Source organism: Mycena indigotica (genome assembly GCF_014461135.1).
Source record: "Mycena indigotica strain 171206Taipei chromosome Unknown Mind.scaff0013, whole genome shotgun sequence".
Taxonomy (NCBI): domain Eukaryota; kingdom Fungi; phylum Basidiomycota; class Agaricomycetes; order Agaricales; family Mycenaceae; genus Mycena; species Mycena indigotica.
In genome coordinates, this window is record NW_023503012.1 from 239808 (window position 1) to 259377 (window position 19570).

At 52.0% G+C, this 19570-nt stretch overlaps 8 protein-coding genes across 8 annotated transcripts; 5 read left to right on the forward strand and 3 right to left on the reverse strand.

The window, feature by feature from the left end:
* Window positions 1-391: 391 nt before the first annotated feature.
* MIND_01257300 (uncharacterized protein) lies at window positions 392-1620 on the forward strand (the record flags this gene model as incomplete). The annotated part of the gene is made up of 2 exons (XM_037369057.1): window positions 392-1096; window positions 1153-1620. The coding sequence occupies 2 exons, from the start codon at window positions 392-394 to the stop codon at window positions 1618-1620; spliced, it is 1173 nt and encodes a 390-aa protein (XP_037214263.1).
* A 139-nt stretch (window positions 1621-1759) lies between these two features.
* On the forward strand, window positions 1760-2451 carry MIND_01257400 (uncharacterized protein; the record flags this gene model as incomplete). Its single annotated transcript, XM_037369058.1, has 2 exons — window positions 1760-2250; window positions 2304-2451. 2 exons carry the CDS (start codon window positions 1760-1762, stop codon window positions 2449-2451), a joined length of 639 nt encoding a protein of 212 aa, XP_037214264.1.
* A 1515-nt stretch (window positions 2452-3966) lies between these two features.
* On the forward strand, window positions 3967-5402 carry MIND_01257500 (Zn(2)-C6 fungal-type domain-containing protein; the record flags this gene model as incomplete). The annotated part of the gene is made up of 2 exons (XM_037369059.1): window positions 3967-4202; window positions 4250-5402. 2 exons carry the CDS (start codon window positions 3967-3969, stop codon window positions 5400-5402), a joined length of 1389 nt encoding a protein of 462 aa, XP_037214265.1.
* Window positions 5403-5538: 136 nt separating this feature from the next.
* MIND_01257600 (Zn(2)-C6 fungal-type domain-containing protein) lies at window positions 5539-7518 on the reverse strand (the record flags this gene model as incomplete). Its single annotated transcript, XM_037369060.1, has 9 exons — window positions 5539-5600; window positions 5651-5807; window positions 5859-6130; window positions 6181-6298; window positions 6344-6989; window positions 7038-7066; window positions 7117-7347; window positions 7401-7413; window positions 7463-7518. The coding sequence occupies 9 exons, from the start codon at window positions 7516-7518 to the stop codon at window positions 5539-5541; spliced, it is 1584 nt and encodes a 527-aa protein (XP_037214266.1).
* Window positions 7519-8649: 1131 nt separating this feature from the next.
* MIND_01257700 (uncharacterized protein) lies at window positions 8650-10168 on the forward strand (the record flags this gene model as incomplete). The annotated part of the gene is made up of 7 exons (XM_037369061.1): window positions 8650-8789; window positions 8848-9076; window positions 9121-9200; window positions 9248-9506; window positions 9552-9748; window positions 9797-9911; window positions 9971-10168. 7 exons carry the CDS (start codon window positions 8650-8652, stop codon window positions 10166-10168), a joined length of 1218 nt encoding a protein of 405 aa, XP_037214267.1.
* A 2016-nt stretch (window positions 10169-12184) lies between these two features.
* On the reverse strand, window positions 12185-14696 carry MIND_01257800 (putative peptide transporter ptr2; the record flags this gene model as incomplete). Its single annotated transcript, XM_037369062.1, has 15 exons — window positions 12185-12345; window positions 12382-12547; window positions 12596-12687; window positions 12733-12786; window positions 12836-12908; window positions 12955-13091; window positions 13144-13459; window positions 13515-13580; window positions 13625-14006; window positions 14055-14097; window positions 14149-14233; window positions 14286-14309; window positions 14358-14392; window positions 14439-14531; window positions 14591-14696. The coding sequence occupies 15 exons, from the start codon at window positions 14694-14696 to the stop codon at window positions 12185-12187; spliced, it is 1833 nt and encodes a 610-aa protein (XP_037214268.1).
* A 262-nt stretch (window positions 14697-14958) lies between these two features.
* On the forward strand, window positions 14959-15773 carry MIND_01257900 (Glutathione S-transferase; the record flags this gene model as incomplete). The annotated part of the gene is made up of 4 exons (XM_037369063.1): window positions 14959-15132; window positions 15182-15378; window positions 15432-15546; window positions 15594-15773. 4 exons carry the CDS (start codon window positions 14959-14961, stop codon window positions 15771-15773), a joined length of 666 nt encoding a protein of 221 aa, XP_037214269.1.
* Window positions 15774-16226: 453 nt separating this feature from the next.
* On the reverse strand, window positions 16227-18985 carry MIND_01258000 (OPT oligopeptide transporter; the record flags this gene model as incomplete). The annotated part of the gene is made up of 9 exons (XM_037369064.1): window positions 16227-16435; window positions 16485-16739; window positions 16790-17106; window positions 17154-17549; window positions 17611-17732; window positions 17810-18189; window positions 18239-18437; window positions 18491-18598; window positions 18647-18985. 9 exons carry the CDS (start codon window positions 18983-18985, stop codon window positions 16227-16229), a joined length of 2325 nt encoding a protein of 774 aa, XP_037214270.1.
* Between the last annotated feature and the right edge of the window lie 585 nt (window positions 18986-19570).

A 19570-nucleotide genomic window follows, 5' to 3' on the forward strand; every position in this document is an offset into this window, starting at 1 on the left:
TCATTCTTGATGGTTATATCTTCTCGGGCAGCCGGAACTTCACGACCTTCAGCAACAGTACAATTCTTGACTCGGGAACGACGTTGAATTGGGTTCCCTCACCCATTGCAGCAGCATATAACGCGCCTTGGGCAACATATGATGATGACTTGGAATATTATGTCGTGGATTGTGCTACCAAAAATCCACCTCCCTTCAGTGTAGTCCTCGCTGGGAAAACTTTTACGATCGACGGACGAGATTTGATCGTCCCACAAAAAGCCAATGGGAACACAGTCTGTGTGTCAGGGATTCAAGATAACGGACCAGCCGTTGCTGGGAACTCGTTTATTCTGTGAGTTATTCTTTCTCATTGACCTAGAAGCCCGCCGCTGACGCTACTCTAGAGGCGATGTATTCCTTCACAATGTGGTCGTTACTCACAATATCGAGGAAAAGCAGGTTCATGTTACGCAGCGCAAGCCTTACTAGATTATTTCTCGACATGACCCCTGTCTCTCTATTGTGCAATTTGCTTCCGTGGATAGTCCCTTTCCTCGCCCCTTGCCTCGTACTCTCACCATCCGAGCTAAACCCGTCCATCCTATCACGTATAATGTCCACAGCTCTACTCTCTATTGCCACTTCACAAAATCGATCTGTCACGACTACTCCCTCTAGCTCAGCCAAAACGTTAGCCGCTCTCGAGGAATATTGCTCCTCGTCAGATACCGATACCGAGAATAACCCCCACAACGCAACCCAAACAGCCAACCCTCCTCGCCCGAGTACACCATCCGCGCCAGAGATGCCAGCCCTGGACTCTTCCTCGTCGCTCAAGCTCGCAGCTACACCCGCCCTCGCTGAAGTCATTACCGTCGCAGAGCGTTTTCAAGCCGTCGCTGTCCAAGATCGAATGCGCCGTGCCCTGCGGCCAAGTGCGAGCTCTGGATTCACCAGCACCGCATTGTCTCAGGTCAATCACCAGACCAACAACAACACCGAGGAAGACGATCAGAAGCAAGTATCGATATCAGAGGAGCCCAAATGTCCTGGAGATCTATCAAGTCTGGCGAGTCAGAGCTTTGAGGTGGAGGAAATTATCTCTTCGACACGGGTGCGTGGCTTCTATTGCGGTACTAGGATCATTGTCTGACCAGTGGATTTTCTTAGCCCATTTACGAGGGTCTTTCTGCTTCATATTGGAGCAAAAGTGTACGTTTTGGAGAGGACGCGCCGAGCCACGTTCAGATCGGACTGGGCCTCCTTGAGGTGCCACTCACAGAAACCGGGCTTGGTCTTCTTTCACAATCCCCACTGCGTTCTCTCCGTGCCAAGCATGTAATCAAGGCACTTTCACCTCGCCTTCCCAGCTCTCTGTCATTCGGCTCGCTCGCTCAACTGGAGGAAGGACTCTTCCAGCCGACAAGCTCTTTATCTTCGTCTATTTCTATGACTGCATTCAAACCCTCTCGAATCACGCAGGTGGGCTGTGGCGTCCGGTCTGTGTCTGTTCTGGCTTCAAGCAGCAGTGTCGGGTCATTGTGGAATTTGCAGCAGCGCAGAGCAGAGAAGGTACATGTTACAATGCTTCGAAAGGCATTTGGTGTCGTGGAAAGGGTATTTTCGGGGGGGATGTAGTTTATGTCTGTTCATCGCTACGTGTGTCTTCTACATATTTGCATGTGACCGTGTTAGACAAACGGTGCCGAACACTTGACTTGACTCTTGAACTCATGGGCATGTAAAAGCGAAAGCATCTCCTGTGGGAAGCCCTACGATGTCCCCTTCTGCATCGCAATTCCTCATCCTCAAAGACTGCATTGCTCGTCGATTGTTGTTGGTACCAGAACTCCATGACCCTGACTCGGGTTCAGACCTAGACGAGTTCACGAGCTACCTGGCGGAGGACTTGTGGGGCACCATGCCGGTCTCTCTTCAGACCGCCTCGTACGAAACGAAAGAGGTGCTCGACGGCAGCAAGTTGTCGTCGCTGCCTCCCTCCTTTGAAGAAACGCTCGTCACATATGGCATCGTGGCAGCCGAGGCGGATTCTTATCCGTTCCTTGAGAAGGTCCTTGCAGACTACCTGTCTACCGCATGCGCCCCGCCCCCTATCTGGTCCAGCACACGAACTGACGAATGCGAAATCTGCGAGCGTCGGGTGCCGCTGACCTATCACCACCTCATCCCGCGCTCGGTGCACCAGAAGGCGCTCAGGAGAAAATGGCATCCACCGAGCAGATTAAATGCGGTCGCGTGGTTGTGTCGGTCAGTCGTGGGCTTTTGCCGTTCCTTTGTGGGCTGACTGTCGAGATGCTTAGGCCATGTCATACGGCGGTACATCAGGTCGCTCCAAACGAAGTGCTTGCGCAACATTATCATACCATCGAGCTACTGCTGGCGCGAGAGGACATTAGGCGATGGGGTCAATACGCTTCCAAGCAGCGTTGGGGAGTGCGACGAGGTTAAACACAAGCCCAGCACAAGCCTTTTCTTACCTGGAATACATGCTCACAGTCCTACCGCTTATGATATCATCCACAGCGAGACAATAGAAACAGTTCAACTTTTTTTCAGTACCAGTAAGGACCAACAGATTGTACTTCGAATCAAGTCACACGCCTCATTCAACTTGTTGCCAACCATCATCATGCACTGTGGTCCTTGCTCTCCGTACCAAGGCTCTTGAACCATTTTGTCAAAATGTGGGCGGTCAGCAGTGGAACACACTCAGAATGGATTATGTAGCGGCGCTCGGAACCCCCAGATTCTCCCCTTTCTCTCTCTCTTGACCGTGACCGTGTTTACAACGGCATAATATGTCCTTGCGGAACGTCCTTCCTCATACGGTGTGTTTTCATTTGAAGAGTGTTGGATATTATTGACTACGATGCAGTACTTCATCTTCTCCCATTAAATAGCGTATCCAAACACCTGCTCCGGACCCCCGTTCTCCAAAACCGGAGCTTCATCTTCTGCTAAAGCAGCAGCGACTACTGCGTCAAACTCGAGTGCAGCGCAAGATATTGGCTCGCATGCCTTTATGCGACGACGAAGGGAATTTGTGAGCGCTGGGACAGGGGGGCGGTGGATATCTCGCTGAGACCTTCGGTGACTTCGCTTTCTGGGGCGGGCGGATTTGTTGCTCATCGTCCGTTGGCGTTTAGAAGGGACCCGCACAAGTGTTTGGCTGCTGTCGACCTGGTCGGGTAGTGCCGCTTTGGGTCGATAGAAGATGCTAGACATGGCTTTTCGAATCGTTTTCCAACCCATGGCTCCCTTCTTCACGGTTGCCACTGGCTCTTGTCTTGTTTCAAGCTGTGGATGAACGGACTGATGGATTTCGGGGGACAGATTCAGCACAGATGACGGCAAGGGTCCGGGCTGGGTATGACTTTTCTCCAGTTGCTCTTTCCAGGCGGCGACCACATGGGCGGGCGGGTCAAAAGCTGGTGGGGGTGGCCAATGGAAGTCTCGGAGGTTGGGTTGGGATACTTCGTCAGCTTGCAACTCGGGGAGAACTGGCTCCGGCTTGAATTCCGAGTCTGGTGCAAGTTCAAGCAACTTGAGGAAGGCGGGTTTCGCAATGAGGGGCTGGGGACGGAGGGGCATTTGGCTACTCAGCTGGGTCGAATACGTAGATTTATTTATAAGGTCTTTGAACGCTGTGGCCATTCCTTTGGACTCAAAGCGCAAGAAGACACAGCCTAATTTAGAAACTTGCCCTAGCCAGCCGTAATTGACTATCCACTTAATAAGCCCCTTCTTCAGGGCTCCGTCGCGATAATTTCCAGAAATGATCATGATGTTTGCAGAAGTACATGCAGACTTGCATCGTCTGTGCCCGGCCCGGGCGGATCAGCGTGACTCCATACGCGTTACGCTACGTGACGGCTCTTGCCTAAAATTGCCTTTGACGACAATGGATTTCTGCATGTGGATGAGTGGCATGGACTTGGTCCATTCCTGCTTTGTGCCCTCATCATGAATCCCACCTCAACGCTCCCAACCCTTCCAGACGTCCCCATCGTGTTTCCGAATGCCGACCCTGGCTTCATCGAAGAAAATCTGCTCCTCGACTGGATGACGCGTCTCAGTACACGCGCAAAGACACACATTGCCAGTGCCGCAAAGAAAGGCCACCAGACGAATGTCACGACCTTTCTGCAGGACATCATACAACATCTACCAAGTGCATCGACCACCGTTGAGCAGTCACGGTGTGTCTCAGCCGGGATTGTCCATGTCGAGACTAATCGGGTTGTAGACGGGTGATACTACAGAATCTGCAGACAAACAGACCGCCGGATCCTCCCCAACGCCGCAAATCCGTGCCGCTCCTCCCTCTCAAGCGGGCAAGCAAACGCGAACCATGTGACGATGACCGAGAAGGAACCTCGGAGTCAAGCGCAACCTTGGTCCATCGCCGACCTCGACGTTACAGCCCTCCTTCACTATTCATTGGTCACGGACCCACAAACTCGCGCCACCTACACATTGCGTATCGACCCGCTGAAGAATTGTCCGATATAGTAAATCCAGCAGAGCTTACGATCGATCCACGCCAGACCAACGTGGCAACATCGAGTCCAACTTCAATGGCCCTCAGGCCAAGTACTTCATTTGTGACTCCCTCTCCGAACTTGCCTCAGCGCGAAAACGGGGTGGTCTACCAACAACAACCTTGGGAACAGCATTGGGATTGGAATTTGGCGTCTCAGGTCGCCTCTCCGTCGCCAGAGCGCCCTCGACTGCGCGACACCGCTCTTGTACCTTCTTCGAGCCCACTTGTTCCACCCACAAGCTCTCCCACCGTCGTCTGCCCCACTTCCCCCCTTGCGGCGTTTGCACCGTCATCTCCTGTCATGTTATTTCCAGGCTCGAGTTCGCCGACCAGAGGGCTGAAGCGAGCCCGCTCTCCCGACGAAAGTGATTCAGAGAGTGGAGATCCACGACATCCATTGCAGTATTCGCGTTCTGCTCCCGCAGCTGTGTCGACGCCGAAACGACGAAAACGCGCTTATTCCAGTCCGATTTCCTCTCCTAAAAGAGGCCCGACTATAAGCGACGCGGTTGAAGCTGTTGGGGAGCAAGAATATATCTCAGATAACGGGGAGTCGAGCTCCCCGTCTAGTTCGACCTCTTCCGCCAGCCCGATGGCTTCGCCAACGGTTGACCTGACATCTTTTCGCGCCAGAGTCAGGGCTAATTCGTTTCGGGCCTCGGCAATGCGGGGGTTTACGATGCCAACATGGAGCCCTGCGAGTAATGACTCGAAAGCTACTCCACCTAAAGAAGAGCCGGCCAGTCCTCATGTCGGTGTTGTAACTCGCCGCGCTGCCGCTGCTGCCTTAGCCGCCTCGTCAACACCCGCGCATACCCCTCAGCGTGGGCGTGGGCGTGGGCGAGGCAGGGGGTGAGGAAGACGATAAATCTCCGAATGTTATTGAGAGAGTAATAGTAAGCTGTAGTAGTGTAGTGAGAGCGGTAGCGATATGGACCGATAGGAATTAAAGTAGTTGTAGCGTGTAGTATGAACCTGTATGCATATGAACCTCATCGATACCCTGGTGGATGACCATGGCCAGTTTGTGTCATTACCGAACCGAGACATTGACCTACTCCTTGGTTAATCATGTGCTCCGAGAAAAAATTGGTGAAAGCATACGCATGATGGGGCTTATATCGGCTAATCGCGTCATAAGCCGGACCAGTCCCTCGACTCTCTGCTCGACGGCATGATATTGCTGTGCCATAGTTGGTGGGCCAGCGCGGAGTGCGCTCATTTCGAGGGTACAGGCTGAGTGGGCAGCGGAGCAGGCAGGCTTAGGTTTTTTTGTCAGTTTTCCTCGGAATACAAATGACAGGAAACTCACGCCAAGAACGGGGTCAACTGTTGTCTCTCCGAGGCCCGCAATTTCCCTCGCAAGCAGCGCAATTCGGTCAGCCGCTGCCATTGCCTTCTGTCGTGCTCCTCGAACGCCCGCATGGCCTTGCGCGTGTGGCAAATGTAAGCGGATGATGGCGAGGTCAGCCAACAGATGGGTGATGCGGATGCTCTCCTCTGACCCTTGTGGGTGCGGAAGGGCAGCTTGGAATGCGTGGAGCCGCTGATCAAGGGTGGTATAAGTCTGGCTATCGACTTGACCTGGCAAACCCGTCAAAAAACAAAGGGAGGAAGAACTAACACACACGTACCGCCACTGGTAAGTGCAGCAATACGCTCGACCAATGTCGACGCTTTTGCCAACAGGGCAATCGGAGAATGCCCGTCAACGTCTTGTCCGTTCAGAAATCGCTTGATTGTCGAGCCTCCCTAGACGATGTTAATATTTGAGTTCAGCACACAAAATAGAACTACCTGCTGTCCACCTGGCCATGGCGCATCCACTTCTGTTCCGTAAGACGAAATCGGCGCAGGCCCGCCTTGAGCAGCGGCCCAGACATTGTTTATGATGACCGTGGCCCAGAAAGCAGCGATACTTGCGCCTTCCATCGCGGGACTTCCGCCAAGCTGCGTTGGCTGCGCGAAAATAAATGGCGGTCCGCCAGATCCGGATGGAGGGCCATGACCGCGACCACCCAGTTTATTGAAGCCAGCTCCAATTGCAAGGGATGCAGCTGCACCCGCGTGATACCGTCCCTGGACAGAGAGACTTTCGTGGAGGTAGTAGAACGACAATAACACCTCGGTTTGTATGGTTTCGAGGAGCAGACGTAATTGTGAGCCCGGAGGGGCGGACGACAGGCGATTGATGGCACCGGGAAGCTGTTCTAGAGTTGCCAAAAGAAAAGTATCGGCGTCTGGCCCATCGGTCGTGAAGGATGTCACCGAGGAGGGGGGAGATGAATTGGATAGCACCGAAGCCCAAAGATAAACGCAGCTGAGCAAGGCACTTGAGGGGCGATGAGGATGGCCAGGGGATTGATTGGCGCCTTGAGCAAAGTGGTGCGCATCCAGAAAGAAATAAGCGCTGCTGGCAAATCTGTTCAGGAAGGTGTTGATACTGCACAGACGGTCAGAGTTTGAACAAAGGGAGAAAATTCAGGCATACTAGGAGTTTCGGATATTTGACGGTGGTTCCTGAATTGCAATGAGAGTCTGAAGTAAAAGAAAATAGACTGATGGCCCACAGGAACAGGGCTTGCAGATGGAGCGTAGGGTTGTCGCAACAGAACGTCTTGCGGAAGCCCGTTCGACTTCTCGAGCTCATCAATTTTTGCTCGCAAACGACCGATAGTTCGTTGCATCTCCGCAGAGGTTTGGTAGGCGGGAGATGTCTCTTGCTCATAAAGACAAGGATGTCCAGAGCGCGGTGGCCGATTATGGCACTGTCCACATACTGGTCGAAGGCCATCACAGCGCTGAAAAAACAGATTAGACATTCCAATAAGCCTCAACTGGAAATCAAACTGACTATCTTTCTGCGTCTATAGGTTCCAGGTCAAAGGAGTTCAACAACGACGAAGGAAGACTAACCTGCAGTTGTTGCACGCTCCGCCGCGGTGAATATTGTGCCCGTGTTGCTCAGACATGAGTAGTCGTTCTGGTTGTCGAACCAACTGGTTACAGACGACATTTTAAGCCTTCAAAGTCGGCCAATATTGACCTATCCGTTCACCAGGTACGGCTGCCGCAAAACAGGATGGAGTGTAAGGCCGAGGGAGAAAAACAAATTACGCGGCTCTCGACGCGCGTTTGCTTCGTCGAAAACAACATTCTTGCTTGCCGTTTTCCCCATTGTCAGCCCTCCCGAGCGGTTAACCATGAGGACAGAGTGGATTTGACGGATCGTCAACGGAGACTCTGCTCCGAGAGCCATTGAACCGAGAGTCGCTTCAGAGGGGAATACATGACGGTGGGTCCTGCCCGTTATTAATGATGCGTTGTTTGGAATTGAGTTACGCCTGGCGTTTGGCTTTTGCGGAAATGCGATGCAGTGTGGCCGTGCGAGAGAGGCTTGAACTATGGATTGGAGGGTCTGTGGCATTTGGAGAGTGCAGGAGAGTGCTTCGTTAGGTGGTCACAAAATTCGTGATGCGTGATTCCGAGAAAATGTCTGAAAATCTTGTGAAAATATCTCGTGAAAATCCGTTCATCGACGTCTGCATCGTATTATAGAGGCGCTTGTCTGACGATCACGGCCTTCTCAATCCGGCATCTCATCACGGCGAACTACTTCCAGTCTTGGTGGGTGCCTGGTTTCGACTATCATCATCCTCTCTTAACCCTTGGCGAGTGCGGCACGCGCATTATCATTATGAAGTTGTTTGCACCATCATCCTCATCCACTTCCTCCAATTCGTGCTACATACCTGGCCAGTCGCAAAACATAAATCGGCTGCCAATGATGTCATAGCAAGGCAGTAGTGATCGCCTCGCGCCAGCCTCATGTTGGGACCCACACTCGTATCGGAACCCAATCGGAACTCAACAACTCCGAAGGCCGAGTAGGCCGGTCCATCACAGTTTCGGGAGGAAGGGCGAGATTGCGAAGATAGACGTTGCGAGCGGGAGTCTCAATGTCGCAGATTGAACCTTTATGTAAGACCGGAAGACACAGTGTTTGGGTTATATGCTTGAAGAGTTGACAGCAAATAAACCACTCATCGACAGACCTAGATAAGTTGAGGCCAACTTGAAAGTGAATACCGGAACCGGCTTCCATGGAGAGGGTTGGTGACAACTCGGAGCTAGCTGCCAATCGCATTATCGAGCTGTACACAGACTACGGGAGTGCCGCGGGAGGAGGCCTAGGTATTGTACAGCACAAGGCCCCATTTTCGAGAAACACACCAGGGACGGAGTGAGTTGAAATAGGCCGCAATAACTACATTGAGCAGCCGGAGCACGCCTCTTCGTAGAATTTTCTATGGTGCTGATACTGGACAGATTGGCAGAAATGGCGAAGGGACGCAGAAAGTTTTCTGGAAGTTGCTGAGGATCGAGAACTTGGATGTGCTTGCTTCTTCAAGGCTACGAACATTGTCGGTACAGTATCGAGACTTGGTATATATCAACAGAAACTTTTTGAGTTTTCTGTGCGCATTGCTCGCACAAATCGTGGCATCACCTGGCATCACGCATGTGACAGTGAGTGACACTGTCACAACGATAACTTGAACATCTCACTGAAGCTAACTGACGATGAGGCGCTCCATCTACATGGCGATGGCGGATACAACAGGAATGGATCCAGAATGCAACTGACAGAAAGGTGTGTCATTATCCAAGCAGTTTCATTGGTTAATGAGAAGCGAATAGTGGCGAGTATGACGACCAGACCGAATATATAACTGGAAAATCAAGGAACCTCTACCCGTCGCCACACCCTACTCAAGGTATGGTCCTAAAGCTTTATTTCGCTCCACTACTGGGCCCAAGCGGTGGGGCATGCACAGTTGCATTCGTTCTGGCCGAAAAGCAGATTCCATTTGAAGCCGTTCCACTCCAATTCTTGAAGAGGGAGCACAAAAGCGGGGCGCACTTGGCGAAGCAGCCGTTTGGGCAAGTTCCAGTGATTGTACACATCCTATTTGTCCTGATAGAATCCTACTGACGAGAGCAGGACGATAACGGCTTCATCCTCTACGAGACACGAGCAATATGTCGCTATCTAGTGGAGAAATACCCAGAGAAAGGGCCGAGGCTACTGCCTGGACCAAGCCTCGAAGAGCAAGCGCTGTTCGAGCAAGCAGCATCAGTGGAGTTTGCCAATTTCTTCTCGGTGTTGATTGGGATTCGAACAGAGTTGGTCATGAAGCCGTACGTTCTCCAGAATCTCCCTCTAGTACAGGTGAAAGAGACTTTTAGACAACTGGGACTTGACATAGATCAAGTAACCCTGGATCGATTGCAGGTTCAGCTAGCAGTGATGCTCCATTTTTACGAAAAAGTGCTATCAAAACAAACATATCTTGCGGGAAATGTATGGATTTCCGCTTTTGAGTTTCTGCTTCTTCGTCCTTCTAACGTGCAGTCCCTTAGGACCTCACACTCGTTGACGTCTTCCATCTCATACCAATTGCTATAATTCGCAACCTTGGGCAAGAAATCATGACCACCGATTTCCGCCCGAATGTCGCCCGATGGTGGAATTCACTCACTCGGCGTACTGCCTGGCTTCAATTAGAAGAAGAGGGAATCCGGAGCTCGACTAAGGTGTTGTCGGAGCTGATGCCCTAGACACACTGTCCATTTCTTCGCAACCAACTCATTCGTGCCTGAAATCTTTCTTGCCGAGAAACCCTGGAGATAACGCTAGTATCGATGGAAGCACGGACCGGGATACCGTGTTGGTCTATGGTGGGAAACTATAACGTGGCGCAAGTGACTGTCTCGCTTAGCAGATGGTCCTCAAAATGTTTTGGCGTCAGAGTTGATGTTCTTTCAACAGCGACTGAGACTTGATCTCGTGCAAAAAGCAATCGAATTCTGACGCTCCTCATTATCACATTCTTTCTTCTTCGATTGTCGAGGTTGTTGGTATTTCCCATTTTCATTCCCCGCCACCCGCTACTTGTCGGCGGTTCCGAGTCTCCACTTCGACAATAACCAGCCTACTCGGGTACAACTCGAACCCCATTATCAGTTTACTTTCCACCTGGATTTTCGACCTGTTGAGCACTGGTACTAGTGGGTCCAGCGGCACTTTCGATTCGCGTCAACTTTCAAGTATCTTCCGTTAAAGATTTTCCTTGGTTCGTGTAGCTGGACAGCCACCCGTATTTCGCTTACTGTGCACGAAGAACAACTCTTGTTTTGGTCTTTTGCAGGCCGTGGAAGTGTGGCATCTACATAGCTGACAACTTTCAAAGTAAGCCCCTTAAATTTTCCTTAGCATTCTTTCTTGCCGTTGTCTAGCCGCGCAAGCTCCAACGCTGATCACACCCGACCCGCCAGTATGGCGATCAAACATCCGAAGCCTTCCGTGTCTCTTATCCAGGATAGGATAAATAGTTGGAGTTGGGTGCCCAGACTCTCTCTCAAGTTGGCTCCCGCCTCTTGTGGGTGGCGTTTTGTCAGGCGCCTGGCTACCGGTTCTAGAGTTTCTGCTCCTGCTGTCCGCATACCGTCTGGACCCATTGGCTGCCTTTTCCCGGTTCCCTTTCCCTCGGTGAGCATCTGGATCCGCGCGGTTGCACCTGCTCTTATCACTTTCCAGCGGTCCACATCAGCCGCGGTCGAGCCTGGGCAGCAATGACTTGCAGAATCGCATCTTTAATAGGCATGACAGCTTGACAGAGAGTCCCCTGATAGTCTCCTTATCCTGTCTCCCATTGCCAGCCTGGCCTGCTGCATAGCGCCCTAGGTAGTGCGAGTCGGAGACAGTGGTGTTGACATGAAAGGGAGGTGGGCCAATTCCCTCCTGCTTTAATGCGGCTCTCGAGCCGGACGAGAATTCTTTCCGTGACATCCGCAGAGCGATGTCGTAGTATGAACGCCATGTGACCTCGCATGACTTCTGCCTTGGTCTACGGCCTGTCGTCTCGACCAAAGCTACAACTTTATTTCTGTTTGTATTCATATGAGAGTATGTTTAAATGCATACTTCTGCTGCATGCTGGATCCGCAACGATATGGACACCCTCTGCCAGTGCCAAGCAGCTCAGTTTTTTCGACTTGAAACTTGAACACTAAATATACGATCATTCAACGATCTCCTCCAGCAAATGAGCACGCTCCATTTTATCATTTTCAGAGTGGTGGTTGACTTTCTTATATTTGACATGATTGGGTCGGTGGTCGGTCACGTGAGCGCGTCAGTTTGGTCTGTCATCCTTCAAGGTTTACATTGAACTTGAATCTGCCTGCACTCGGCCTACAACGAGATTAAGCCACTTTTTATCCCCCTAATATCGTGGTCTCTGCACGCTCACTGTCTCATTATAATGAGTGCAAGCAGTTCGTAGTACGGACAACCCGTCGCCTTCTTGCTCGAGTCCTGTGGTCTAACGGCACGACACCATCGAACACTTGTTTCAGAGTATTGGATGGGGATACGAGTTCGATTCTCGTCAGGGCTACGTTTTGCTCCCTGCTCTTCACAACATCTGTCAACTGACTCGCCGCCCAGCAACCATCGCGGCGCTCATAATCGCCCAGCACTTGTTTGTTTCGTTGTTGTTACTCTGGCACGGCCACCGCCTATCAGGCAGAGCGCTCTTTTTACTCATACGCCGAGCTACAGACCAAGTAACACTATGACTCGGTATCCACATCCTTCATCCGTCCCTCGTCGCTCACATCTTCTCTGTCAAGTCCACGAACACTGACCCACCACCACAGAGAAATTCCTCCGGCGCCAGCAAGGAACGCCATGACAGTATAGTTCCAGACCAAAAACGGATCTGCAGCAAGGCCTGTAGTCCATCAGTCCCACCAGCCATCCAACATACGAACGTAGCGGCACCTAAGAATGCCCCTCCGAGTAGCGCGCTGACGGCGGACGTGCCCATGAACAGCGACATAACGAGCGACCGCATATTTTCTGGAGCTTTGGTGTACGCGTACTCGATGCCTGTGACGGAGGCGAGAATTTCGGAGAAGGCGATGAGGGTATATCTAGATCAAGTTACATTCATTGTTGACCAGTTCGAAGCCCCCACTCACGCTGGAGACTGGACCCACACACTGATAGGTGATACCAGCGGGCGACCGGCAGAGTCCGTGCAAGTTGCAGCATATGAACCACAAGGATTGGTCTAGTTAAGGCGATTAGGGTCGAGCCAAGTCATGGTCAGCAGGACATGCGTTATAGATATTGGACTGCAGGACCGCAGCCCACACCATCGCAGCAGCAGCTGGCAAGCATTGGATTAAACCTAAGTTTATAGGCAAAGAGAGCCATACCAATCAAGAAACCTGATATTATACGTTTCAGAGGCGTAAATCTAATACCTCGTCGAAGAAGCCCAGGAAAGAACTGGTTCGCGAGTCAGAAGTTGTCATCGCGATGGGACTGCACGCACAAAATGGTCAGATAATGGAATGAAAATGAGTAAGGCCAGCGGATCGATATTCGAAAGAACATCATTTGGGAGACCATTGGTCTGCATCGTCGCAGCTTGTGACGTGAGGTTGCTGTTCATTTGGCTCATAGTAAGCCCTAGAGGGGAGCTCATCACTATCTTTCGAGGAGAAAGAAGCGGAATGGATACAATAGACTGGAAACCACAGAAATACTTTGCAAGCACTGACTCCTCGGCGGACTTCCTCCACCCAATCGTCGTCGAAAGACATCCAATGCGGCCTACTCTGTGGGGGCAAACGACTGGGTTTCGCGGATTCCCAGAACTCCTCGTGTCGAAATGAAGAGTTTCTCCATGCGAAACGCATTAAACGAATAAACGTGAGCAAGACAGAAGATGTTGGGCGGTGAGTACGCGAATAGCGGTTGCGGCCTGCGTAGAGGATGACAGGGCAGATGAGGAAGACGATGGTCGGGAGCGTGAAGGCCAGCCAAAAGCCAACATACTGCGGATGGAGTTAAAATGGGAGTATTGCCCATAGTGTGAACCAGGCTTCGCACCTTTTCGGAGTAGGTCATTCCAATCTGTCCAACGAGTGCACCGAGGTTAATCATTAGATAGAAATACTGTCAGATGGTCAGTAATGTTGAAAACGTGAATAGGCTTTTACCAAATAAATACGCGAGACTGTCAATGCTGGGTCGACAAGAACTTTCTCCCCTCTATCTGTGACGACCACAAAAAGCTTCGTCCGTTTATACTGCTCAGCGACCAGTGGTGAGATATTTGCTTTGAATAGTCCCGTTCCTGGATTCATGAACATATTGAACAAGCCGAGGGAGACAGATAGATCCTCACCCAGCCCCATGATTGCAAGTGCCATCGAGAAGTAGAATAGCGATGTTTCGGTCTTTCCAATGACCCCAGGTAGTGCAGCAATGACCAAGATCACATGCCCAACGAATGCAATCCCAACAGCAATGCAAACAGTGGCAAAGCGTCCCAAATGGACGTCAGCAATATACGCGCCTATGAAAGGCGTTAGGTAGCACCTTTTGACCTTTAAGCCAGCCTATATGCATGGAATGAGAGTGACATACCAAAATTGGTACATAGTCGCAACGCCTGCCGCGAATCGTTGACCTGGGTAATGGTCAAAAAACCTGTTGTGCCATGACAGGATGGTCTACAAACCTTGGCCCAGTGCACCTGATTGCCCGTTTCGCATTCCAGCGCCAGTGGAGGAGCCTGGTGGGAGTGGATACTGGACGAAGTTGGTCTGGTTGGCTGGTCAATTAAGCTGATATGCCAAAAGATGGCGAAAGACGTACGAAGACAACACCGGCCCCATAAAACTAATGGATATGAGCCCAAGAAACGGCTTATTAGCGAGGTTTGCTTACCGAAAAACGCTCTGCAAGCTCAACAATCGCTATTTCTATACAAAATCAGTGCGCTAGCGTGGCAGATAGAGCAACACACACGATACGCGCTCCAAGGAATCTTGTCAGCAACTCTCCGCAGCGTTAAACGCTCTTCCTCCGTGGGGCAAACCAGGCCATCGTGGATCCCGTCCGCTTCATAGAGATTTGACAACTCATCGCCGTTCTGTAGTTCATATTGCTCGAAACCCTACAATGGATAGAATTGGCCATCGATAAGGGGATGCAAAAGGCGAGACGTGCCTCGTTTTCTGTTGCGTTCAGAGGCTGGTACGTGTAACCAGAAAACGCGTTCGACATTCCTCAAAGCATGTCGAAGCCAAAGGAAGATCGCGTAATGCTGTGCGCGTTGATCCGCGACCACGTGACTCTCCGTCTTCCCTTCTTGCAACGCACATCGCCTAGGATGCAGGGCCCAGAACTCATAGCCAGATGGTCGCTCCAGAGTGGACCCAACGACCGCAGTCTGCTGGGGCTTTGGATACGCGTCGGTCACGGCTTGACGGCCTGTCACTGACCTCCATCTCCCTTCCCAAGCGACACCGAAGACAGTGAAACCGCCATGGTTCTGAAGTTCTTCTCCTCTGGTCGTGTTAGTGGAGGGACCGGCCTTGTTGCGCTGGTTCTTGCAGAAAAGCGCATCCCCTTCCAACACATCCATGTCGATCTCAGCCGGCAAGGGCAAAAGAGCCCCGAGCACCTTGCAAGACAGCCATTCGGGCAGGTCCCCGTCATCGTGAGTGTGCTCCTTTGGTCTTTCTTTACTGCATACAAAGTAACTTTAGGACGACGACGGTTTCGTCCTTTACGAATCACGCGCAATCTGCCGTTATCTAGCAGAGAAATACCCAGAACACGGGCCCAATTTGCTTCCAGGACCGACCATCCGGGAAAGGGCGCTGTTTGAGCAGGCTGCATCTGTCGAGTTTGCAGACTTCCACATCTTCGTCGTGCGGCTTGCTGGAGAAACAGTGGGGAAAGCGTGCGAACTCTTTTTGTTGTGGCTAGGACAGCAAGCTGAAAGCCTCTCCGTAGACTACGCGGACTCCCTATCGACCCCATTGCGCTTTCGCCGCTGTTGGCGCAACTCGGCGCCAAGTTGGACGTGTATGAGCGGATTCTGTCGAGACAAGCTTACATCGCAGGCAACGTGGGTTATCGTCTCAATCCTGTGGCTATGGTTGATCGCATGTTAAGGAGCTCTCGCTCGTCGACCTCTTCCACCTCAACACAATGCCCATTATCATCGACACTTCAGGCCTGGACATCATGTCCAACCCTGCTCGACCGAATGTGGCGCGATGGTGGGAATCATTGACGACACGGCCAGCGTGGATTGGCTTACGGAGAGATGGAATCCGTGGCACTGTTCCCTAAAAAGGCTTCGATGTCGTATACCCTACGCTCAACAAACCATCCTTGCCCGCGGCCCGCCTTTCATTTTTGCTGCCAGACCTCTTGACAGAATCCGACCTGGACCTGGAAATACTGTAGACAGTCTTCTGCTTCGCGAAGCCGCCAAGCCACGCAGCGCATGAACGACCGACTCCCAGCATCGGGGAAAATAACGTGTACCCCACTTTTGAATCGGAACTCCATCTTAGCCGGACATGGTACCGCATGCTGCACACTCAAATGATAGTGGAGTGTTCACTAGACTAGCACGAGTGAGGTAGGGTCACGCGAAACTGACGCCGACGTGGTCGGACCAGATGGAATCGGCAACTTCCCACGATTAGACAGAGCAAGAAAAGCGATCATATTTTATAGACATTACAGTAATATCAACCCCTATATCCCAAGTACACCACCACCAAATACATCTCGCGCTCACCATGAGGTCGGGCCAAATGTCTCGCCCTTGGCGAGTTTGAGCATCGGCGTCTTGGCGCCATCGGCAGTGTTCTGCCACACCACATTGCCCCACCAAGTTTGAATGGTGTTCTCGCCGATCGTGCCATTCTTCGGGTATTGGAGGATGAAGAAGATGAGCACGGCTGAGACAGCGAGACCAGCGTCGAGCGCAGCGGACAAGACGTCTACCGGGGTGATTAGCAGCAGGTCAATGGAATAAAAAAGCCAGCTTACAGTTGTACTTTGTCCACCACGCAAAGTGGCGACGACGGATGACATATTGGAAGACGAATCCGACGATGGCCCATGGCACGTAGTTGTTCGAGTTGGCCGGGGGAATGAGGCCGGTACCCGAGAAGATGACGGGGAAGTTGAGGTAGCGGAGCCATGAGTTGGGCCACTTGAGTGTGCAGATCCAGGCAATGAGGGGGCACAGGAAGCCAATGAGGAAGAAGAAGGTCAGGGCGTAGTAGATTTGGCCGTGCGAGACTGCACATTAAATCAGTATGAAGTGCTTAGGGCAAGAGATAGAAACAGACATTGACGAGCAGGGCCAATGACACCCCAGATGATAGATGCGGTACCGAACACACCAGTCGAGGGGCACCAGAAGCCGTCTTTCTGACTACGGTCGCACATGCCCTCGATGTTGGTGAACATCCAAGCTTGGACACCGAGCTGGACGGTACCAGCCACGACGGTGGCGATGACTTGCGACAAGAACATCTGGCGGGGAGGAATCTTCATGTAGTGGCCAAGTTTGAAGTCCGAGGTGAAAGTCAGTGCCTGCGCCATGGTAATATAACCCCAAGTCTTGAACATCATCATCGCGACGGGACGACCAGGGAGGGCATAGCTATCGATGGGTTAGAACAACGTCGTCCGTCTGGAGAGCAAACTCACCCAATGATCAGCTCAGTGATGACATTAAGCCCAACCTGTTGATTGGTGATAGCCTGAATCATGCCGATGGGGATGACATAAACGAAGGCGATGACGAGGGCGAGGATGAAGTATTGGACTGGGAACTTGGTATCCCACACCTCAATGGCGACAACACCGAAGACGAACATGGTCAAGAAGATGATGGCGTACCACCACTCGGGGACCTGAGGATAGACGGCCATCAAACGCGCATGGATATCGGGTTGCTCGTGCATCGCACGACGAGCTTGCGTCCAAATCTGCTTGCGGAAGAAGAGGAACGCATGGGTGATTGTGGCGGTAATCGAGGCGAATGACAAGCCGTAGGAAATGGCGAAAGTAGTCGACAGGAAGATGGGTGAGTAAGCCTTGTATCTGAACAGCGGGAAGACGTAAGCGTCTATTCTGAGAATAGAAAGAACAAATTTAGACATACTTCTCCTCGTCGAAGACCTTGTCGGCAGTGAGAATGCGGGAGACATTGTACGAGTGGCCGGTGTTGTCGAAGGAGCCTCCAGTGGAGATGGGCATATATTTGGCGTACCAGGTGTTGCTGAACTGAAGAGCGGAAACGCATCAGCATCAATGGAACCAACTCTCCGCAGCAAGAAACCATATGGGGAAAACAAACTCACGTAGAGGGCAGGGGTGAGGATCCAGAAAAAGAACACGAAGCCAGCAGCAATGTTGGCCTCGGCCCACCAGGGAGTGGCGAGTGGCGAGCCGATGTACGCGATTTGGGCCCAGTCGAAGGTGATGAGGCCCATGGCAAGGCCGTAGTTGACACCGAACAGCTGGTTGACGACGATGTTGTCGGGAACAATCCAGCAGACCCACGAGAAGTAGGAGAGGGCGGTGAAAAGATAGCCAGGGAGGATGTACCAGACGGCGGCGCAAGCGAATGCGATGTAGAAGAACTTCTCACGCGAGTAACCACCACGAGAACCCACACCAGCGTACTGCTGGGAGTGGAGGGTGTTGAAAAGTGCGCAGGTGACCAAATTGTAGGGCCAGACTGGTGCACAGATGAGCAAATGCCTGGTGAAGACAGCAGAACAACATACTCATCGACGGGGGCTGGACGAGGAAACGACGCGCAATACCACCGATAGAGAAACCAATTAGCTGCGTGGACATGACGATCATCCATTGGTAGCCAAAGTTGAAGGTTTGGTCGTAGTAAACCCTCTGGACGGCGACAATATCGGTAGCGTAGGCGGAACCAGCGCCGACACCAGCCATGATAGTGATTATAACGTGCTCCTGTAAGGAACAGTGAGATGTAGAACGAACAAAAAAAAATGTTGGTGACGCACCTTGATGGTGAATGGACCAGGGTTGAGTTGAACACCGAAGATCGAGATGTTAGGCAGCACACGAGCCCATGCACGACCGAGAGGGAAGGTGAGCAGCTGGGCGACGATCTAAAGCGAGGGTTCAGCGACGAAGCCATTTTTTTTTTGACGACGCACGCTTGTAACAGTGACCGCAGGATAACGGAAGAAGAAGAACTGGTTGAGGCCAGGGATGATGATGGCCCAAATGAGACCGAGAACCCAAGCACGGAGGGTAGCGACGGGGATAGTTGGGTCATCGGTGTTGGCGACGGCAGATCGGACCTCGGGATATGGGGAGTCGTCCTCTAAAATACCAGCGATGGCGGCATCTTTGTCGAGGTTGGGGTCGTCAAACTCGGGAAGGGCGGCAGCCTCGAGAGCCTCTGCCTCAGCGGCAGTGATGTGTTGCTTTTCAGCATCGACATCCTTGATGCTCTCGGAGGAAGCGTGCTTGTCGTCTGCAAGAGCGGACATGGTGAACAAGCAGGAATCAGCGGATGGAGAGAAGGAAACGCTGTTGGGGGCTAATTGATCTCATTTGCCTTCTTGTACGAATTGGGGGGTCGCGAATCGCTCGCATGCGCCCATATGCTACTTCTGATGGATAAGCCCACCTATCCCCATTGGAACGGCAAGGCCAGAAGCACCACCAGCTGTCCAGGCACGCCACCTCTCACCGTCACGAACAATCGCTGCTTTTTCTGTGTCCGTTATACCTCCTCAACGACCAGAGCTCATAGTTGATGTTGACCGATGTGTTCGAGAAAGAGTAAAGAGCAAAGTCACTGCACCTGCGGTCACAATGAAAGAGCGACGGATCAGCGATAACGAAACCAAATCGCCATCAAACCCCGAAGCCCGGAATGGCAAATCTCTCTCCACACCCAACGCCAAGGCAATCGCACACGAAGGGTACGGTGGCTCTGACTGAGCTCATACATAGCGACGCAACTTCATCGGGTGGAGCCAATAGAGGCTCTCTGGTTGTTTCTTACCCCACCAAGCTCCAGCAAGACTCACTGAAACTACTGGTTCCGACACAAATGACAAAATGCTCAG